Genomic DNA, 18,478 nt, shown 5'->3' with positions numbered 1-18,478 from the left:
ATATTCATGTTTCCTATGGTCCACCCCTTTGATCTTTTTGTATCTCCTCTAGAACAAAGAATAAAAACTTAGCTTTTGTACATTTTTTAGTATGCTTGTACAAAGCGTTTTTTTCATTCTTAGTTTGGATATCATAATTATGCTCATATGTTCCTCTCCTGAGCTGTCTTTCAGTTTTTCCTATGTAAAACAAGTCACAGGCTTCACATAATGCTAGATATACTAAACCTGCCATATTATAGTTAGAATATTTTCTTCCTTCTATACTTTTGTTACTACTTTTTATATGGGCAGATTCTGTATGTAAAATAAATGGACATTGGGAACATGTTCCACATTTAAATGTTCCTTTTCTTTTTACTTCATGAGTGTTAATTCTATTCTTGTCACCTTCTAAAATCTCATTTAAATTTTGTGCTTTCTTATATACAATAGCTAAAGGTGTTTTTACTATCTCTTTTATGTCAGTCAGTGCAATAACCTCTCCCATTCCCTCTCAGTAATATGTTTCACATTGTTGACATTTCCATTATATTCTGTGATGAAGGCCCTCTTATATCTTATTCTCTATTTTTGTTGTGTTTGTTTCATCTGCCCTTCCATATCTTCTGTCAGTATGTTCTCCCCCATATGGTTTTAAATCTGTCTTTCCTACTTTCTCAAACTTCCATTTTAACATCTTGTATTAACCTCTTAGGATATCACCTTTCTTTAAATAGGGTCCCTTGGAAATTACATTCCAACTCAAAATTTTCTTCTTCTGATGTCATTCTAGTACATTTAACATATTGTCCTTTTATTGTGCTTCTTTTTTGATGGAAAGGATGAGAATTTGTGTAGTGGATATAAGAGTTGGAGAAGGTCTCCTTCCTGTATATTTTAGATTTAAACCCATTTTGCTTTATTTTGTATTGTTACATCCAGATAGTTTAGTGTGTCAAGGGAGATATTATAAGTAAACTATAAAAATTCTGTAGTATTCCCTATATAGGTTATGAACTCTTTCAGCATATCTATTGATGCTCTCCAGAGAATACAGATATTGTCCAGATATCTTTTATATAATATCCAGCATTTTTTTGTATTCTTCTCCATTATAATTTTTATTTAACAACAAATGATCCTTTGTTCCTTATGACTTTCTTTTGTTACCCTTTTGTTCTATTGCCATGATTGAGTTTTCTTCTAAATGACTATAAACTTTGTTGGCATCAATTTCAGTGTATATTTTATATGTCTTCAGAAGGCAAGTTATTGGTCTATAGTTTTTAGGATAGATTGCAGATTTGCTCTTAAGTAGGAGTATTGTTTTTCCTGTTGTTAACCAGACTGGTATCTTTTTGGGGTGCCCATATAAATAGTTCTTACTCATGGCTAAATCTTCATGTAAAGATGATTATACTTTTAGCCAGAAGTTAAGTACTGCATCTGTGCCTGGATTTTCCATTTAAGAGCTTTTCTTAACTTTTGCCTCAATCTGTCTGGCTGTTACTTCATCCCATTTCATATCCTATATATTTAAACTTCTTATTCTTTCTTTTACTTCTTCTATCCATTTAGCATCTTTGTTATGTTCCACAAGATCTTCATAAATATTTCTCTAAAATGTATCTATTTCTTCTTTTTTGGTGGTGTTTCAATTCCTTTTGCTTGTTTCCCAGTTCTCTCTAAAACTTTTTTGGGCCATCAATAAATTGCTTATTTTGTACTTTTCCTTTATATTAATATGCATATCATCTAAGTTTTTCTGCCTGTGCTGATATTTTTAGTTTATTATTTGTAATAGTACACAATAGAGCCTGATCTGTTCTGATACTGTGCATTGCTTTTATCATGTCTATCTTTCTGAATATTTTTGTTGATCTGTTCCCTCTTCTATACCCTTTAATAATGGCACTTCTTGTCTCAATTGCTTTATAGTTTTCTGTATTCAATACTTCCATGATGGCATTTTATTTCTCCCCTTCATTTCTCTTACTGCCCTATGTTTTTGTGGTAAGACTTTATATCTGTTATTAATTTAGCTGCATAGTAATATATCTTATTTACTTCTGTTATATTGCATGAATTTCTATGAACAGTCTTAATTACTGTGTTCATTTGTTTTATCAAATTTCTAACTTTTGGGGGGTTTACTGACTTTCTGTAGTCTATTTCTTTCATTGATCTTAATATGTCTGTCCATCTCTATTAAATCAAACAACTCTTCTCTTAGATCATTTTCTTCTAAACTGAGGGCACATTCTTTGGTCTCCATTTCCTGCAGGCATTCTACAGAAAGTTCCAGAGCATCTTCCTATGCCACATTCTGTTCAGTTTCATCCTGTGTCATCTGTTGCTCTTTCATATGGGAACTCACTGGCCTATCACTCCACAACATTGACTGTGTCACAGTTGTCATAGTTTCCTGCTCCTTCCCTTGCTCTGCAACTCCAACTGGACTTTTGTACTGGTTTCCTATGGAAGCCTCCAAAATATCTTCATATGGCAACTGATCAGATGTTTCCCACTCCACTGGTTTCTCCTTAATTTGGTGATCTATTGCTCTATCCTGCTGTGATGTTATTAGAGTTGGAGTTTCTACACTAAATCTTTTACTTCATGGGTAATCCATAACCTCAGTTTCCATTTCTTTAACTTCTCCGTTACTAATCTCCTTTTCTTCTTTCCTCTTTGTTTTCTTATATTTGTATTGTGTATTGTAAAATTTTCCATATCCTGGTGCCTTTGCCTGTATTTCTCTTCATATATCTTTGGTGCTGCTCTTTTTGTATTAATTAGTTTTGTTTTCTCCTTTGCATAAATATTGCACCTTATTAAATCTCTTTTTCTTTCCCGTGTTCATATTTCTTCTTCAGATGTCTGCTGCTCCTCCTGTTTCTCCTTACTCAGGAGACGCATTGCTCCATCATACTGTGGTATAACCTGTTAAATTTTCTACACTAAATCCTTCAGTTATTTCATAACTTCAGCATTTATTTTTTAACTTCTTCTTTACTAATCTTCTATACTACATTCCCTCTTTGTGATTTTATTTTTGTATTGTGAAATTTTCCATATCTGGATGCCTTTCCTAGTATTTCTCTTCATATATCAGGACATTTGATACCCAACATGGAAGACTTGTGTGTATTTGTGTGTTAGTCTATGTATAACACCTGCTGCTGTATCCATTTCTTTTAGAAGAATACATTTAGCTGTTCTCACAACTCCCTTATTCTAATTTTTACAGAAACGTCCTGTATGACACACTCTGATGAGGTCAGCCTGACAAAAGTACACTCTCTCGCTATAATAGCCAGACTTCTCAAGTAACATTTGCAAATAGTGTGTGTGTGTGTGTGTGTGTGTGTGTGTGTGTGTGTGTGTGTGTGTGTGTGTGTGTGTGTGTGTGTGTGTGTGTGTGTCACTTGGCATTGTATACCCTTCTCCTAAAAAGAATGCATTTAACTGTTCTCACAACTCCCTTATCCCAATTTCTTTCAGAAACATCCTATGTGAGACACACTAATGAGGATATCCTGACAAAACTGCACTCTCTCCCCTTAATACTCAGACCTCTACTGTGGTATTTGCAACTAGTACATGGCTCTCTAGATTGTGTAAATAAATAGGTAGAAGGTTGATGCCCACCATGGAAGATTTGAGTAAGTGTGTGTCTTATGCTTGTTGCTGTCTCCACGTCTTATGAACGGAATGCTTTTAAATGTGCGCACTGCTCCCTTATCCCAATTGTTACAGAAGCATCCTGAATGAAACAGATTGATGAGGTCATCCTGACAAAAGTGCACTCTGTCTCTTGAAGAGTCAGACTTCTGCTGTGGTATTTGTAGCTAGTACAGTGCTCTTTAGACTGTGTAATTAAATAGGTAGTAAGTTTAAATGGAAAGTTTTGAGAGTGCTTGTGAGGCTGTTTACAATAAGGCTAGCATATGCTTAATCAACCTCTACTCTGGATAACTGTTTTAAAATGATAGACATCTCCACCATCCAATAAGCTCACCCTTTACATCCACAACTTCGTTGCAACAGAAGGGTGTAGCTACGCATATTATGTGTACTGTAAGGATTCCAATTTTTGTATACATTACTTATGGAAAACATTATTTTATTAGGCAATACTCTGTCCACAAATGTTGTAAATTAATGCTTCAAATAACAGTGTCATGGGTTGAAAAAAATAGCCATTTAATGTTTTTTATAGGAAAGTGATACAAACATTTAAGTGGAGTGGGTGGGTGGGGGAGTGTTTCCATTCTTCAAATGGTAAGTGTTTTGTGTAACATCAAAAAGAGCACATAATTACAGCATTATATTGTTTGCCTACACCCCTGGATCAACACATTTTTTTTTTGGTCATTGATCTGCAAATGAACTGAAACTATTCAAATGTCACACTTCTCCTGTGGTGCCTACATGTCTTACACTATTCTCTAGAATGTGTAACTAGATAAATAGGATGTTTAAATGCAGCAGTACTTAACTTGTACAAGTGTGACTAGCAATGAAGTCATGACTGTTTTACATGCATTTGCAGTGGCAACTTTTACAACCCCTGATTGGCAGTAAAGCTAATGTTACAAGATAATCTACTTAGGAATACACTGCTGATGTCATCCCTTCATAGATGCTGTATGTCACAATTTTACTTATTATTCTCCAGTGGCACTGGCTGCTGATAATGTGCTGTACAGATGGTGTAAGTGGGTAGGTGGATTGCTCCATCACTGCTTGAATAGTCTGAAAGTTGTTACTGCCATATATCATTCAGCACTTTTATGTATACTTCTAATTAAGAGATTGAATTACAGTGCACTCTGTAACACTAGCCAGTCCTAGCAGTCCCAGGAAAATTAACTTTTTGGCCATACAATGATTACATACACTAACACACCTGCAGTATGCCATATTTGGAGTGTGAATTCTCCTGTGTTATGTGACTTTATAGTGTTATTTGTACATTGTGTAAGCACGTATGTAGGATAACCAAAAATATACACCAAATATATGCTAAAAAGGACCGTAGCTCACTGCAAATGCTTACTTTCAAAAAATCACTTTTAATAGAAAACAAATAAAAACGAACCCCTGAGGGTTAAAACTGTTTTACATAACCTTATGAATATTCATTAATTCTACTCATTCAACCTGCACAGGTTTGTATTACACCCCGTTGTACCATCCCATAAAATAAAAATATCATCAAAAACGTAGTGTAGCATATACATTTACTAGCATATTGACTATGCAAAATATATTCACTTTCCCAGTCTAGTAACACCATACTTGCATATGTGGGCCACACATACTTTTTACCACAGAATAATTTAATACATTTATATGTTATATAATGTGTTTTTATACCTAAATGTGATATACATATACACGTGTGATTGTTTTATAGGTATACTTAGAAACTGTATGGCAACAGGATGTAATACAAAACTGTACAGGTTGAATGAGTAGAATTAATGAATATTCATAAGGTTATGTTTTATTCATGAGAAGCTTAATTGAGCATTCTCACTGGATCTTGATTTTTTTAAAAAATGTATTTTAAAAATGTATTATATAGGGGGAGCAACACACATTTCACTGTTCTGATGAAGTCTGCAGTTAGCAGATGAAAGCACTTAACCTGTGTGTAAAACAGTTTTAACCCTCAGGGGTTCATTTTTATTTGTTTTCTATTAAAAGTGTTTTTTTTTGAAAGTAAGCATTTGTACACTCCTTTTTAGTGTATATTTGGTATATATTTTTGGTTATTTGGTCGTATATGCGCTTACAACTTGGCACATATGTAGGATGTTTGAGACTATCTGTGGGTGTGTCCTTTACCCTCATATTTTGTATACTGTTCTGCAAAGACATATATGATGTGTAGCTACACAGTATTGTTGTGCACGTGAAACATTTTTTAGCATAAACATCTCATTAATAAACAGTGATAATGTCATCTTTTTAACTGTGGACTGTCTCATTTGTACCTCCACCTGGCACTAGCAATTCAGGCAATGATGTTTAGCTGGTGATCTTGTGTAGTTACTTGAAATTCATCCATTACTGCTCAGAGTATGTTGTGCCAGTGTTATTGTGACTGTACATGTCAATAACACTTTTGTCAAGCATATTGGCTTTGTACACATATAGATGTTGTTCCAACTTACTAAAAGCTAGGATAATTTTTCACATAGCAATGCTTTTATTCAGAGTAATGAAAACATTTAATTTTATTTTCCTTATATAACATATGTAGGAAGTGTTATCCTCTGGCACAAGTTAATGAGACAACTCAGCATTTATAGGCACACAGATCTCTTACAGCAATAACATGATTTAAAACCTTCACGTAATAATATATCTCACAATTGTACAGATATTTCTACTATTGTGCAGTTATCCTGTAAAATATCATGTATGGTCTGCTTTCAAATGCTCATGTGTTCAACATTCACATTCAGAAACTGTTAGCATTGCTGTGCCTTATACCACAATGTATGAATGACATGTACCACAGTTATAATCTGTCCACTTCCAGTGTAAGAGTCCTGCACCAGCCTTTTCATCCCAGAGATAGTTTACAACACATACATCTGATGTAATAAATTAGCATAAGTGGATTGTTGTAATAGTTTTAAGACTTCCACTGTGGTGCTTATGGTTCATACAGATCTCATTAGTAAGTAGAGTCACATAGCTTGCTGTTCAATTCCTCACAGGGACAACATTATATGAATGTAATGATGTTGCAAAAACAACACTGAAAGGGTTATTCATATACTTTTTCATGTTTGACTATGATTTATCATAACAGGTTTTGATTTGTTGGCAGTGAAATGTTTATTTGGGGCATGTTGTGCTGTGAGTGCTCCTGTGGCATGTGCATTGAGTACTGGCTTGTATAGCTTTCCTAGGCAGATAGTCTGGTGTTCAGTTCTAGGACAGTGTGTGTTCTACATGACGGAAAGGGCAAATTTGCTATCTGATGTGGTGCATCAGTCAGCACAAAGGTCTGGAGACAGCTGGTTGAATCTGTTTACATCTGTCTGTCAGACAACAGTGGCTTACACACACACACACACACACACACACACACACACACACACACACACACACCCATACACACACACACACACACACACACACACACACACACACACACACACACACACACACACACATACACACACACACACACAAGCACATACACACACGCACATGCACACGCACACACACACACACACACACACACACACACACACACACACACACACACACACACACACACACACACACACATGCACACACACCCATGCACACACACCCATATACACACACACACACACACACACACACACACACACACACACACACACACTCACTCACATACGCACGCATGCACACACTCTATTTATGGCACACTCAAAGGGCCATCTTTTTCATGTATTTTTCTACAAGATAGGTTAACAGTACACCTTATATAGTAAGAAAGTGCTGCAAGCTCTTCATGGGTATTCTTTATTACATGGCTGCTATGTATATTTCTGTGGCAATCATGATTGTTATGCATCTTTTTCTTATCTGTTCTGGCACGTGTTCAAAAATTGCATAACGTAAATGTTTCTTATGTCATTCAGTGCTCTTATGCATTACTTATTCACAAGATAATTATGCACTGTATTGCATGTGTTCCTCCAGACATCTTTAATACTGCAGTTGTTTTCATCACACTATACAGGTAAATAGCAGAAGACTGATTCCATAAACATTTCTTACTGTAGAACATGCTGCCAGACCATCAAAAATTGTGATTGGTACTCTGCTACAACATATTTTATTCTGCTTCTGATGTTGAATTGCTGTTATGTTAGAGTAGTCTGTAATTCCATGTCAGCATGCCCAATATTACTATATCAGACATGTTTGCAAATCAGCAGTGGCAAAACTGGACTCCTGATATGTCATCCTCTCTGTATTCATTTGTCTCTTATGAATGTTGTTTATTATTAGATTGCATTCAGCATTTAAATAACTATACAACACTTGCTTGTCTTTAACATGCTCATAGGTGATAAACCCCTTTTTGACCAGTGCCACTGTCATTGATTTGCAAAAAACATGTACATTTCATATCTGAGCATTGACTATATGTGATCTGTTTTGTTAACCTTCTATGCTCATGCTTGCAAGCACCTTTCCATTGCCATGAACACTATTGCTGGTCACAAAAAAAGGTGCTTGCAAATACATAGGTGCAGTGAGCAGCATGCATATTCCATTAGCACTGCTGCTTATTATGCTAATATGCTTACACTGTGTAGGCATAGCGAGGCACCTACATGATTGTTAATGAATCCCGTGGAGTATTATTTAAATTAAGAAATATAGTGCTGATATGTGTAACTGTCACACAAATGATAAGTCATCTGTAACTTTGCTTCTAAACTTCATAAAGTAGGCAGTTGTGATCCTCCCACTTGAATCTTTATCATGTTTTACGTAGTAACATCTGACCTAGTCTGATAGCCGTATTAACACATTCAGTGCGATACGATGTATAATATGCCTCCTGCTGTGCACTGCTCATGCAGACTATAATAGAGAAATTATTTGCTGTTAACTAGTCATTATGAAGTTGGGAGATATTTGTTGCAGCTGAAATCTTAAATGATGGAGAAAAAATCTTCTGCAATTAACTTAAATTGTTATTTATGCAAATGAACATCATTTTCATATTTCTATGAATACCTCAAAAAACAAGCATTCAGAAAGGAAATAGTTGTAGTTATATCAGAGCTAATGTCAGACTGAACAACACTTGCTGGCACTATATAAGTAGATTAAACAGTTTCCAAGACTAGTATGTTGTCTGTAAAAATGTATAGAAAATAACTGCTTGGAATTTTTTTCAGTATAATATACAATAATATTTGGATTGCATTATGCATTTTAACCAAATGTAATGCTCGTATGATTTTTATATTTCTTTAGTTTAAGCTTTTTTTAATTTAATTTTTCTGGAAAGGGTCTAGATTCTAAGATGTATGGCAACTGTTGTAGCTATAATGTTCCACGGCTGCTTGGTGCAAATGAGTTAAGCTTTGCTCACTGTGTTGTATCCAAAGTCAGAAAGACTTACTCTCATGAGAAGTCATTTTATATATATATATATATATATATATATATATATATATATATATATATAGGTCCTCTTCAAATTACCGAAACGTCAGTTCGCCGACACGCAGAAGAGGAACGCGAAAGGACCGACAATGCAGTTGGCCGACATGCTGAAATCCCGACAGCTGGAAGACCAACAAGGGGAACGTGTAAGCGCGACTTGGTAAGTATGCGATAGTGAGGGATTTTGGATTAGGGAGCGGACAGGTAAGTGTGCAATAGTGAGGGATTTAGGGTTAGGGTGTGTGAAAGGTGAATGTGCGGTAGTGTCGGAGTTAGGGTTTGGGTAATGTAAGTGTGTGTTAGTGACGGGTTTATGTTTTAGGATGGGTTAAGTAAGTTAGGAATAGGGTGCAGGTAGGGTACGTGTCTGGTACTGTCGGACCTTAGGGTTAGGGGTGGGTTAAGTGAGTTAGGGTTAGGGTGCAGGTAGGGTAAGTGTGCGGTAGTGTCGGACCTTAGGGTTAGGGGTGGGTTAAGTGAGTTAGGGTTAGGGTGCAGGTAGGGTAAGTGTGCGGTAGTGTCGGACCTTAGGGTTAGGGTTTGGGTTAGGGCTAGTGGATATGTAATGTAGTGTAATGTGTTGTTTACATTTAGTGTGTCGGTGTAATGGTGTTCGGTGTTTTGCGTTGTCGGTATTGTGTGTTGTCGGTTATTTGGTGTCGGTGGTTTGTGTGTTGGTGAACTGGCAAGTCGGTGTTCTAAAGTAGACCCATATATATATATATATATATATATATATATATATATATATATATATATATATATAGTATATATAAGTAAGGACAATTATGGAATCATCATCAACAGCCCCCCTTTTCTACATGGGGTTGAATTGTCATGTCACTTGTTGCCATCTCTTCCTATTCAGTGCCACTCTCCTACCTTCTTTAACAGTCATGCTTGACTGTCACAGGTCTTCTCTTAAAGAATCCATCCACTTCTTTGCTAGAAGCCCTCATTTCCTCTTATCTTCTTACTGTCTGTCCCAAATCTTCTTCACCAGATTGTGTTCTGCTTTTCTGCACGTGCCTGAACCACCATAATCTGTTCTCTTTGACTTTTTCTGCAGTTGGAGCTACTTTGTCTTCTGCACTGATGTCCTCATTTCTTTGTCTATCCCACAGTGTGCATCCTGCCACCCATCTCAGACATTTCATTTCATCACCTCTAGCTTCCTCGACTGCTCTGCCTTCACTATCCAGGTTTCTGTATCATACAGTAGTACTGGTTGCACCACTGTTTTGTACACCTTACTTTACAGCTTCTTTGACATTATTCTGTCATAGACTACTTCTGAGACTATATACCATTTGGCTGCAGCCCCTCTGATTCTAGCTTTGACCTCTTCATTCAAACTTCTCTTCTCCTTTGCCACCTCTCCCAGTACTGTTAACGTGGTTTTATATTATAGAATATAATCCCACATTCTTTAGTCTAAAATAAACCACTTTGGTCAGCATGAAAAAAAATCAGAGATTCTTATTAAACAAACAGCATACCTCTCAACCAGCAGACATTCAAAGTAGGTACAAAGGCCCTTGAAAAGTAGGAACATTCAACCAAAAATCTGGACATCTAATTAGCAAAACATTTGAGTATGAAATAGTACAAAACCTTTCCTGCTTCCTGTAGGAGTGGGGGATACTACTCAGAAACTCATGCTTAAAAAAAAGGAGCATAACAAAAATGATGAAAAATATAAGCACATTGTCAAAGAGGTAGTGTAACATCTCTACACCTTAATGAACTGCATTGAATAAATTCTGTCACACACTGTCATTTAGTTTTACTTCTGAAAAGGGAGATGTAAGATGTCTGTCCTCTTTCTTTAAAGTATTGGTGCCACTAGTATGTTGGTCATGTAGTGTGTTTCAAAATTCATGTGTGATGAGGAGGTTCAGAAAATTGTGTTAAAACATGGGGACATAACTCCAAAAATAGATGCATCTTGTATTGGGTAAATAGCCTTGAAAATTGGGATGTTTCTTCAAAGTAGAAACAATTGAGAGGCCTGAACAGAATGTCTGGAAAATTAGCTACTTATATAAACCCAAGCCAGATCCAGAAATGTTCTACTTAAAACAAATTAGAACTCTGCATAATAATTAATTAATTAATTAAAATGGGCAGAGGAAGTGCTTTACATTAAATTATATTATAAAACATATAATTCTCATACATAAACTGCAAAATATAAAATTCAAACTACAGAATAAATACAAAACACACAGATGCCCATTCTGTAATATCTCACAGCACCCATGGTTGTGAATAGCCCTTACTTGATGAATCCAATAACTACCAAAATAGTCACTTTATCATTCAAAATAAATGCAAGCACCAAATTTATGTATTCAGTAAATAAATAAATAAAAAAAAAGACAAATGCATAAGCAATAGAAAAAGGCAATATGAGATAATAGCAGTCAAGGTTCTGGGGTCAGTAACTTTTCAAGCTTGACAAAAAATCCTGTGAATATTATGTTTCATATGCCGAAAGTGTAGTAACACAGCCAGTGTGTTGTACTGGAATAGAAGAGGGGCTTTTAGACCTAACTGGTAAATAAACAGTGTAGCCAACATCTTCTAAAAGAAGCAACAGTCTCATCCCTAAGTGGGAAAGTCTAGTTACCTTTTATCTTTGGGGAGTTAACACAGTGGGAACATAATATGTAGGAAGGCATCGCATTCAGTTTGGAGAGAATAGATGAGATTCAAACAAGAGTGGAGATTGTGTCAGATGTGGGACCCTGCTAAATCCTGTCTGGTCATTAAGAGCAGGTTTTAAAAAAATCAAAGTGTAGCACGGACCTGTTCTGAAGGGCAGTATTGTAAAATAATCTGTATGGGCTGACTAAATGACATGTCAGTGCTACTGCCTTGTTGAAAACATAACAAATATAACAATGCATAACTATGGTGTGCAGAATTACTACATCACTCATTCCTAGCTAGAGCCACAATGTGCTATGAAACAGTTAAAAAATCATAGTTTTTGTTAGCCTTAACACTGTAAGAGAAAGGGCATCACAGCAGCTTAGGGGTGAGATCACTGCCTTACAGCAACAAATCAATCACTTGTCACTGTCTGCATGTTTTTCCTGTGTCTGTTCAGCAAGAGTCCTGCAAGTAAAACTATCAGCCTATTTCTTGTTAATATCAGACTTTCACTGGTCTGTGTTGAGCTATAGCTTTAGTCAAAGGTCATGTACTTTCAATTTCGATATGCATCTTTGAGAAATAATTTTATGGTGTTACTCACAGGTTAGTCTAGGCAATCAGTCTGCAGACCATTACAAGCATAGCCAAAAAACACATTTCTCTTTTGTCTCATAAAGTACAATATAAGACAAATTTGGGAGAATTTGAGGCTGTACATTAAATTATCTAGGTTTACCTTAAAGGTGGTATGGGTGCTATTCTGCCTGGCATGTACTAGAAGTTTGTTCCAAAGATGAGGGATGCAATGTGTCTTATTAATCTGCTGATGATGGTTTATCTTTTTTATGGTACTATCTCCTCTGTGAAAAGACAAGGAGGGTTGGCTCTTTTATGGCTTAAAAGGCTAGTCACAGATCTCCACAGAGGAGTCTATAAGAGACTGAACACTCTCAGTGCACCTAGTTTGTTACAAACACCTCTGTGGAGATCCAAGTCCAGCCCTTCTCAGCCAAATTCTAAATATACAAGCAAAAACACAAAACTGTCTGAAGAAAAACAAAAGGAAGTACTGCTATATTTTACATGAAGAAGCACTCTCTGTGTGAAAACTTGTGCTTGCTTTTTTTATTAAAAATTTAGAACACAAACTTTTATGTTTTTCACTTAAATAACTATCTTAAAAACATCATACCAAAATTCCACACAGTTAAAAAGTTAGAACTCTGCATAATGTTTGTTTGTGTCTTTCGGCTTTTTCCGGTTAGGGGTCGCCATAGCAGAACTCCGGTTCACTAATGATTGGCAGTTGATTTTTACGTACCGGCTTGCCAGGCCTGATGCACAACCTTCAACGAAGGTACGCCCATTCACACATGTCTCCACGCAGAAGACGCTCTAGCTGAGAATTGAACCGGACAGCATCTTACTGTGAGGCGACAACGCTAGTGCAGCACCACCACCGCGGGACTAGAACTCTGCATAATAATTAATTAATTAATTAATTAATTAAAATGGGCAGAGGAAGTGCTTTACATTAAATTATATTATAAAACATATAATTCTCATACATAAACTGCAAAATATAAAATTCAAACTACAGAACAAATACAAAACACACAGATGCCCATTCAGTAATATCTCACAGCGCCCATGGTTGTGAATAGCCCTTACTTGATGAATATGGTGACATGCACAGGAATAAGTAGTGACTGAACCACAAAAGTAAAAAAAAGTCCATTCCTTATCTGGTTGCATTCCTCTCAACTGTCCACATTTTCACAGAATGTCCAGATTTTTGACTCATATTTTTGGTCTGTTCCTCATAAAATTTGTGGTTTTCTGGATTTTTGTGGCAAATCAGTGAGGAATGAATTCACTAAATAGTGACAGACATTTGTGTCTCAGACTTCATATCCTTCAAAAAATCCATGGTAACACAAGTCCTTTTATTCTAACAACTTTCTACATTTATAAGAGCAATATATAAAACATTTTCCCTGTTTTGAGGGCTTTGTACCCCCACTATTTGTAGCTTTGCCCAGATTTTTTTGTGCTAACAGGTTGACAGCTGTCTGGTCAGTCTTTCTAACATAAAAGAAGAAAACAGCTCCCATTTCTGCAGGCAACCGCTCATCTTTCAAACGGAAGAGCAAAGAAATAAAAAGGTCCATGCTTGAGCTGGTTGGAGCACATAATCTAAGGACCAAGCCAGATTCTATTTCTGTATCTCATCCCTCATGTTGAAAATCAAAAAAGGGCCTGATCTTTCTTCTTATAAATCTGTAACAACACCGAGCACCTGGTGCAGCTGCTCCCTTCACCCCCCCCCCTCCCCCAGCTACCATCTCTGGGTACTGAGCTCAATGAAGCTCAACTTTTCTGTGAAATGCGGCCGTCACTTGTCCATACTAGCCATCTTCTTACAGTACAGAGTTGTGTACACCTCATTCCTTGTCAGTCTAATGCAGCACAAAAGAACATTTATGTTCACTCTTGGATATAGAAGGGATATCCAAGTGCTAGTTGATTAAGCATGTGCATATCATTCCTAATCCATACTTACTTTCATTTTGGCATGTATTTAAATTACCTTCTTTTAATATTTATTTTTAGATCGATGTGAAAATCCTAACCATAATAGTGGCTTAAGTAATGAGAACACATCCTTTATATACCATTGATTATAATAGTGTAATTTGACCGGAAGGTATGTACTTAGAGTAAGCAGTTTTAGAAGATGAAAGAATGCAGACTTATCTAGATGAGCTTGTATTCTGATCAGCGAAATAGCAGGAGAACCATGTCTAGAAAATGCAGTGCTAAATATGCACTTTGGAGCAAAGAACTGCCTACCTCACAACAAAAAAAAAACTCTGCTTACTGGGACCACTGGGCAAAATGGAGTAAAAGCAGGCTCTAACATATTCACACTGCCTAAGGAAACAATATATTACCACAACAGGAGAAAACCTGTTAAACAACAATAATTATGTTTCATTGCACATTATTTATGTATGTACATATGTATGCATTTATTTATTCATTTTTTGCAAGCTGCATCATGTATATGCTAGTTTCAACCCGGAAAGGAAAAAGAATCTTGTTACACAAAACTGCACATTTTTTAATGTTTTCCAAGTGTTTAAACCAAACTAAAAGCTTCTCATTTTGCAGGTTCAATCTGAGATTAAGAAGAAGTGGCAAAGGTGGCAGCTGGGGATGAGCATCTTAGAGGAACACCGTAATACCTGCAGCAATATACCACAGGGAAGGCTAGCCAGCAACGGTCAATGCCATCACAAGGCAACCGGGAAGTGTCACAGCTTTCCAAGAGACAATGCTGACAAGTATGGTAATGTGGATTCCAACTACAGTTCCGAAAACTCCTCATCTGGTCACCATCACAATGGCAGCAAAAATGGCAAATCATACTGTTATATTTCTACAAAAAAGCAGCTACCTAGCATGGATGACATTGCACAGACTGATGGAGAGAAGCCGCTGGCAAAGTTTTCAGAGAGTTACTGCTGAAAGTAAAGAGCAGAAACAAAACATATTAGAAGACAATGCACCAGAAAGTTCTGAAAGTGTTGGTTGAATTTTGGTTCTTTTCCATGGAAAATTAATTGAAATATCCTTCCCAAAGAGGATCGCACAGTGCATTTTCTTTAACATTGATTGTGATCCATGCTTTGGACACATTACAGATTACAGACCCTCCTGATTTCATACAGTAAATGCTCTAAGTTATTCCATAACAAATTCGTATGCTCTTTGCATTAAAACATTTTTTTCAAGATGGGTATTTTAGTGTCTCTGAAAATATTTACTTTGTTTCTGTGAATTGGAGACTTTTCTGTCATATAATTTATTCTAAGATCACACATGCACATCTCACAAAAACAAAATTCTACCATTATTGTCTGTTGTGACCTTGGCCTTTATAATTGGTTCTTTAAGTATAGCAAGGAGGAGTATATCAGACAGTCTTTCACAAATGTTAGTCTTCTATCACTTTATGCATGTAGTCCTGCAGGAAAGACACCAGTAGTTGCCCCATTTGGCAAATTCAAATTATGGTCTGTTCTATGGAAATGTTACATAATCGCAGATAAAATATTCTGTCATTTTACAAAAGCCAGCACTATTTCACAAATCCAGTCCATCCACTGCTGCTGGGTCTCTTCCATCCAACTCCTATAGTGACCCCCATTATACAGTAACTGCTAGTGACAGACCTTACTAGGCAAATAGAAAATATAACTAGATTGCCAGCCTTTTCTTCCATATCATAAACACCACACACATATCTGAATGCTTTTGGAATGAAGAAGGAAACAGGAGTATCTGTTGAAAACTCACATGGTAACACGGGGGACATGCAGAATTCACACAGAAGGTACACCAGCTGAGAACCAGACTGGAGAGCCTCTTATTTTTGGCAATAATGCTACTCACTGCACCACTGTGCCATCCACTTCATGAGTACCTAACATCTAAAGAGATTAGCTTTTCACAAATAATCTGAATTTATATTTCAGTTATTTCTGCATCCTTTAAACAGCCACTCTGCTTCTCACTGAGCAGGGCTGCTGCACTTTGCCTGGCATAACTATTGTTTTCATCAGGCAGTATTAACTGGAACATAAATCAGCTGCTTTTATTTTTACATAATGTGCACCCAATTAAAACAAATTCCCCTTTCAATATAAAAAAATGACTTCATGGTTATAACTAAAAAACAAAAATACAAATATATCTTTCATTTCATGCAGCCTAACAAAGAGATGCTTCACGCTTTACCTTTCAATCAAACCTTCAAACCAGATGCTTTGTAGTTTCTGTATAGGATTCTAACTGCTGTTTCATCTACTAAACTCTGAGTCAATGTGATATAGATGAGAAGATGGAATACTTTTTATCAATTCTGCTAAAGCAACACAAAGGCAAGGACATTTATGACCACGTTTTGTCACTTACTATAGTGATTATCTACAATACTAACACAGCACATTATACTTTAGTAAACCTGTCCTGTAGTAATAGGATGTAGTATCAAGCTGTGTTGCTATAACATTTACAGTAGGTCTTCTTAGCAAATTGCCCTACAGTATCATTTCCTGTCAGAAAACAATTCAACAGAGTTTGGCTGTCAATAATTTTTGTACTTGGTTTGCTTCATATTCCAAAGATACCTTAGGAAATGTAGCTTAAAACCTTTTCTTCTCCATTGCATTGGTTTCCTTCACTCTCTGCTTTAATTGGACACTGGTTACTCCAGTTGATTGCATTTGATAACAGTCATAGCCCTTTAATTAATAATATTTTCACACAAATGTGTTCTCAAACAATTGTGTTTTAGATCAAAATGTTTAGACAAATTGTGTGCCATGCAAATGTGTATTCTACATACATGAGTTTACGTTATTGAAGAGTGGGTGTCATGGAAAGCTGCCCAACTGGCAAAACTAATCTTTAGTTAATACTTTTCAAAGCTTGCATTTTCAAACATCTATCATTGCATTTACTCCCATATTCAAAGTATGACTTGCAAGCAGAGTCATTTATGTCCAGGTGTATGCATTTAGCTGGGTCCCCTTCAGAAGACTGAAGTTCTAGAAAGCTCTGTGATTAAGACCATATGATTGACTTTCCAAAACCTCAAAGCTTTTGTATGAAAATGGCGATACAGTCAGGATCTGGAAATTTACACTTTTTCCCACTGTAGTACAATCTTGGAGTTGGTATATATAATATGAAGGAGGTGCACGGGAGCTTGCCTTCTGCAAAATATAGATTGTTGTTGTTTAGTGTTGGTTGACATTTCATAAACTAGATCTGCATTTAGCCATCTCCATTTTTTACCTCATCCTTCTTTTTGCAAATCGCATAAATAAATAAAATACATGATTTATTTTATTGTTTTGCACTTTGGTTAACTGTTTTATAGTGCTACTGCATTATTTCTGCTTTATTTGTTGATTTTGCCTTTACATTTTTGTAAAGGTCCCTAATACTTGAAATTGCCTCTTCAAAGTAGTTTGTTTAAGATGTTTTGTTGTAGTATTATACTTGCAAGTAATCTTTTTCAGTGTTCTTATATCAAGAGATTAGCAGTGCCCTGGACAGACACAAATACCCAGAAATACCCAGAAAGCAAATGTTATCTATCAAACTTCCCTTAGAACTGAAACCTGTAACTTAGTGTGCCTACAGTAAAGCCATTGTACAGAGACAAGCTTGGAGCAGCTAGCTTGCACATTAAACAGTACTACTGTCAAATCTTAGCACAGTCTAACCTAGTGTAGTGCCAAACCCAAGAGACCACATAAGGAGACCTCTGTATAAACCAGTGCACGACCTACAGTAGCCCACCCAAATACAGGTCTAGACAACATGGATATGCAATTTCCAAATGACTTCATAGCCAGCTTGGTAAATATGGATATCCAGAGATATAGTAGCAATTGTCTCATGTACGCAGATAACCATTAAACTGTTAAAGAAATAAACACAGTATGCGAGAGATGCAAATACACAATTTCATGGAGGCAAAACTTTCACATATAAACAAGTTTGTCAAGAACGCACACACTACATCCACCACATTTAGTGTCCATGACGCACAGAGACC

The 18,478-nt window shown here is 36.3% G+C and overlaps 1 protein-coding gene across 2 annotated transcripts in view; it reads left to right on the top strand.

The window, feature by feature from the left end:
- The window catches only part of LOC122790142 (glucagon receptor-like), a 2,645,547-nt gene extending 2,629,906 nt beyond the window's left edge, over positions 1 to 15,641 (top strand). For both annotated transcript variants that reach the window (XM_044057770.1, XM_044057782.1), the window contains one exon: positions 15,019 to 15,641. In XM_044057770.1, coding sequence (XP_043913705.1) covers positions 15,019 to 15,375 — 357 coding nt within the window. In that variant the 3' untranslated portion in view covers positions 15,376 to 15,641. The remainder of the gene's footprint in view (positions 1 to 15,018) is intronic.
- Positions 15,642 to 18,478: the final 2,837 nt, after the last annotated feature.

Source organism: Protopterus annectens, chromosome 1.part0, assembly GCF_019279795.1.
Source record: "Protopterus annectens isolate FY-2018-M chromosome 1.part0, PAN1.0, whole genome shotgun sequence".
NCBI classification, from domain to species: domain Eukaryota; kingdom Metazoa; phylum Chordata; order Ceratodontiformes; family Protopteridae; genus Protopterus; species Protopterus annectens.
The sequence above is the reverse complement of the archived record's forward strand: the minus strand, read 5'-3'. Positions and strand labels throughout refer to the sequence as shown.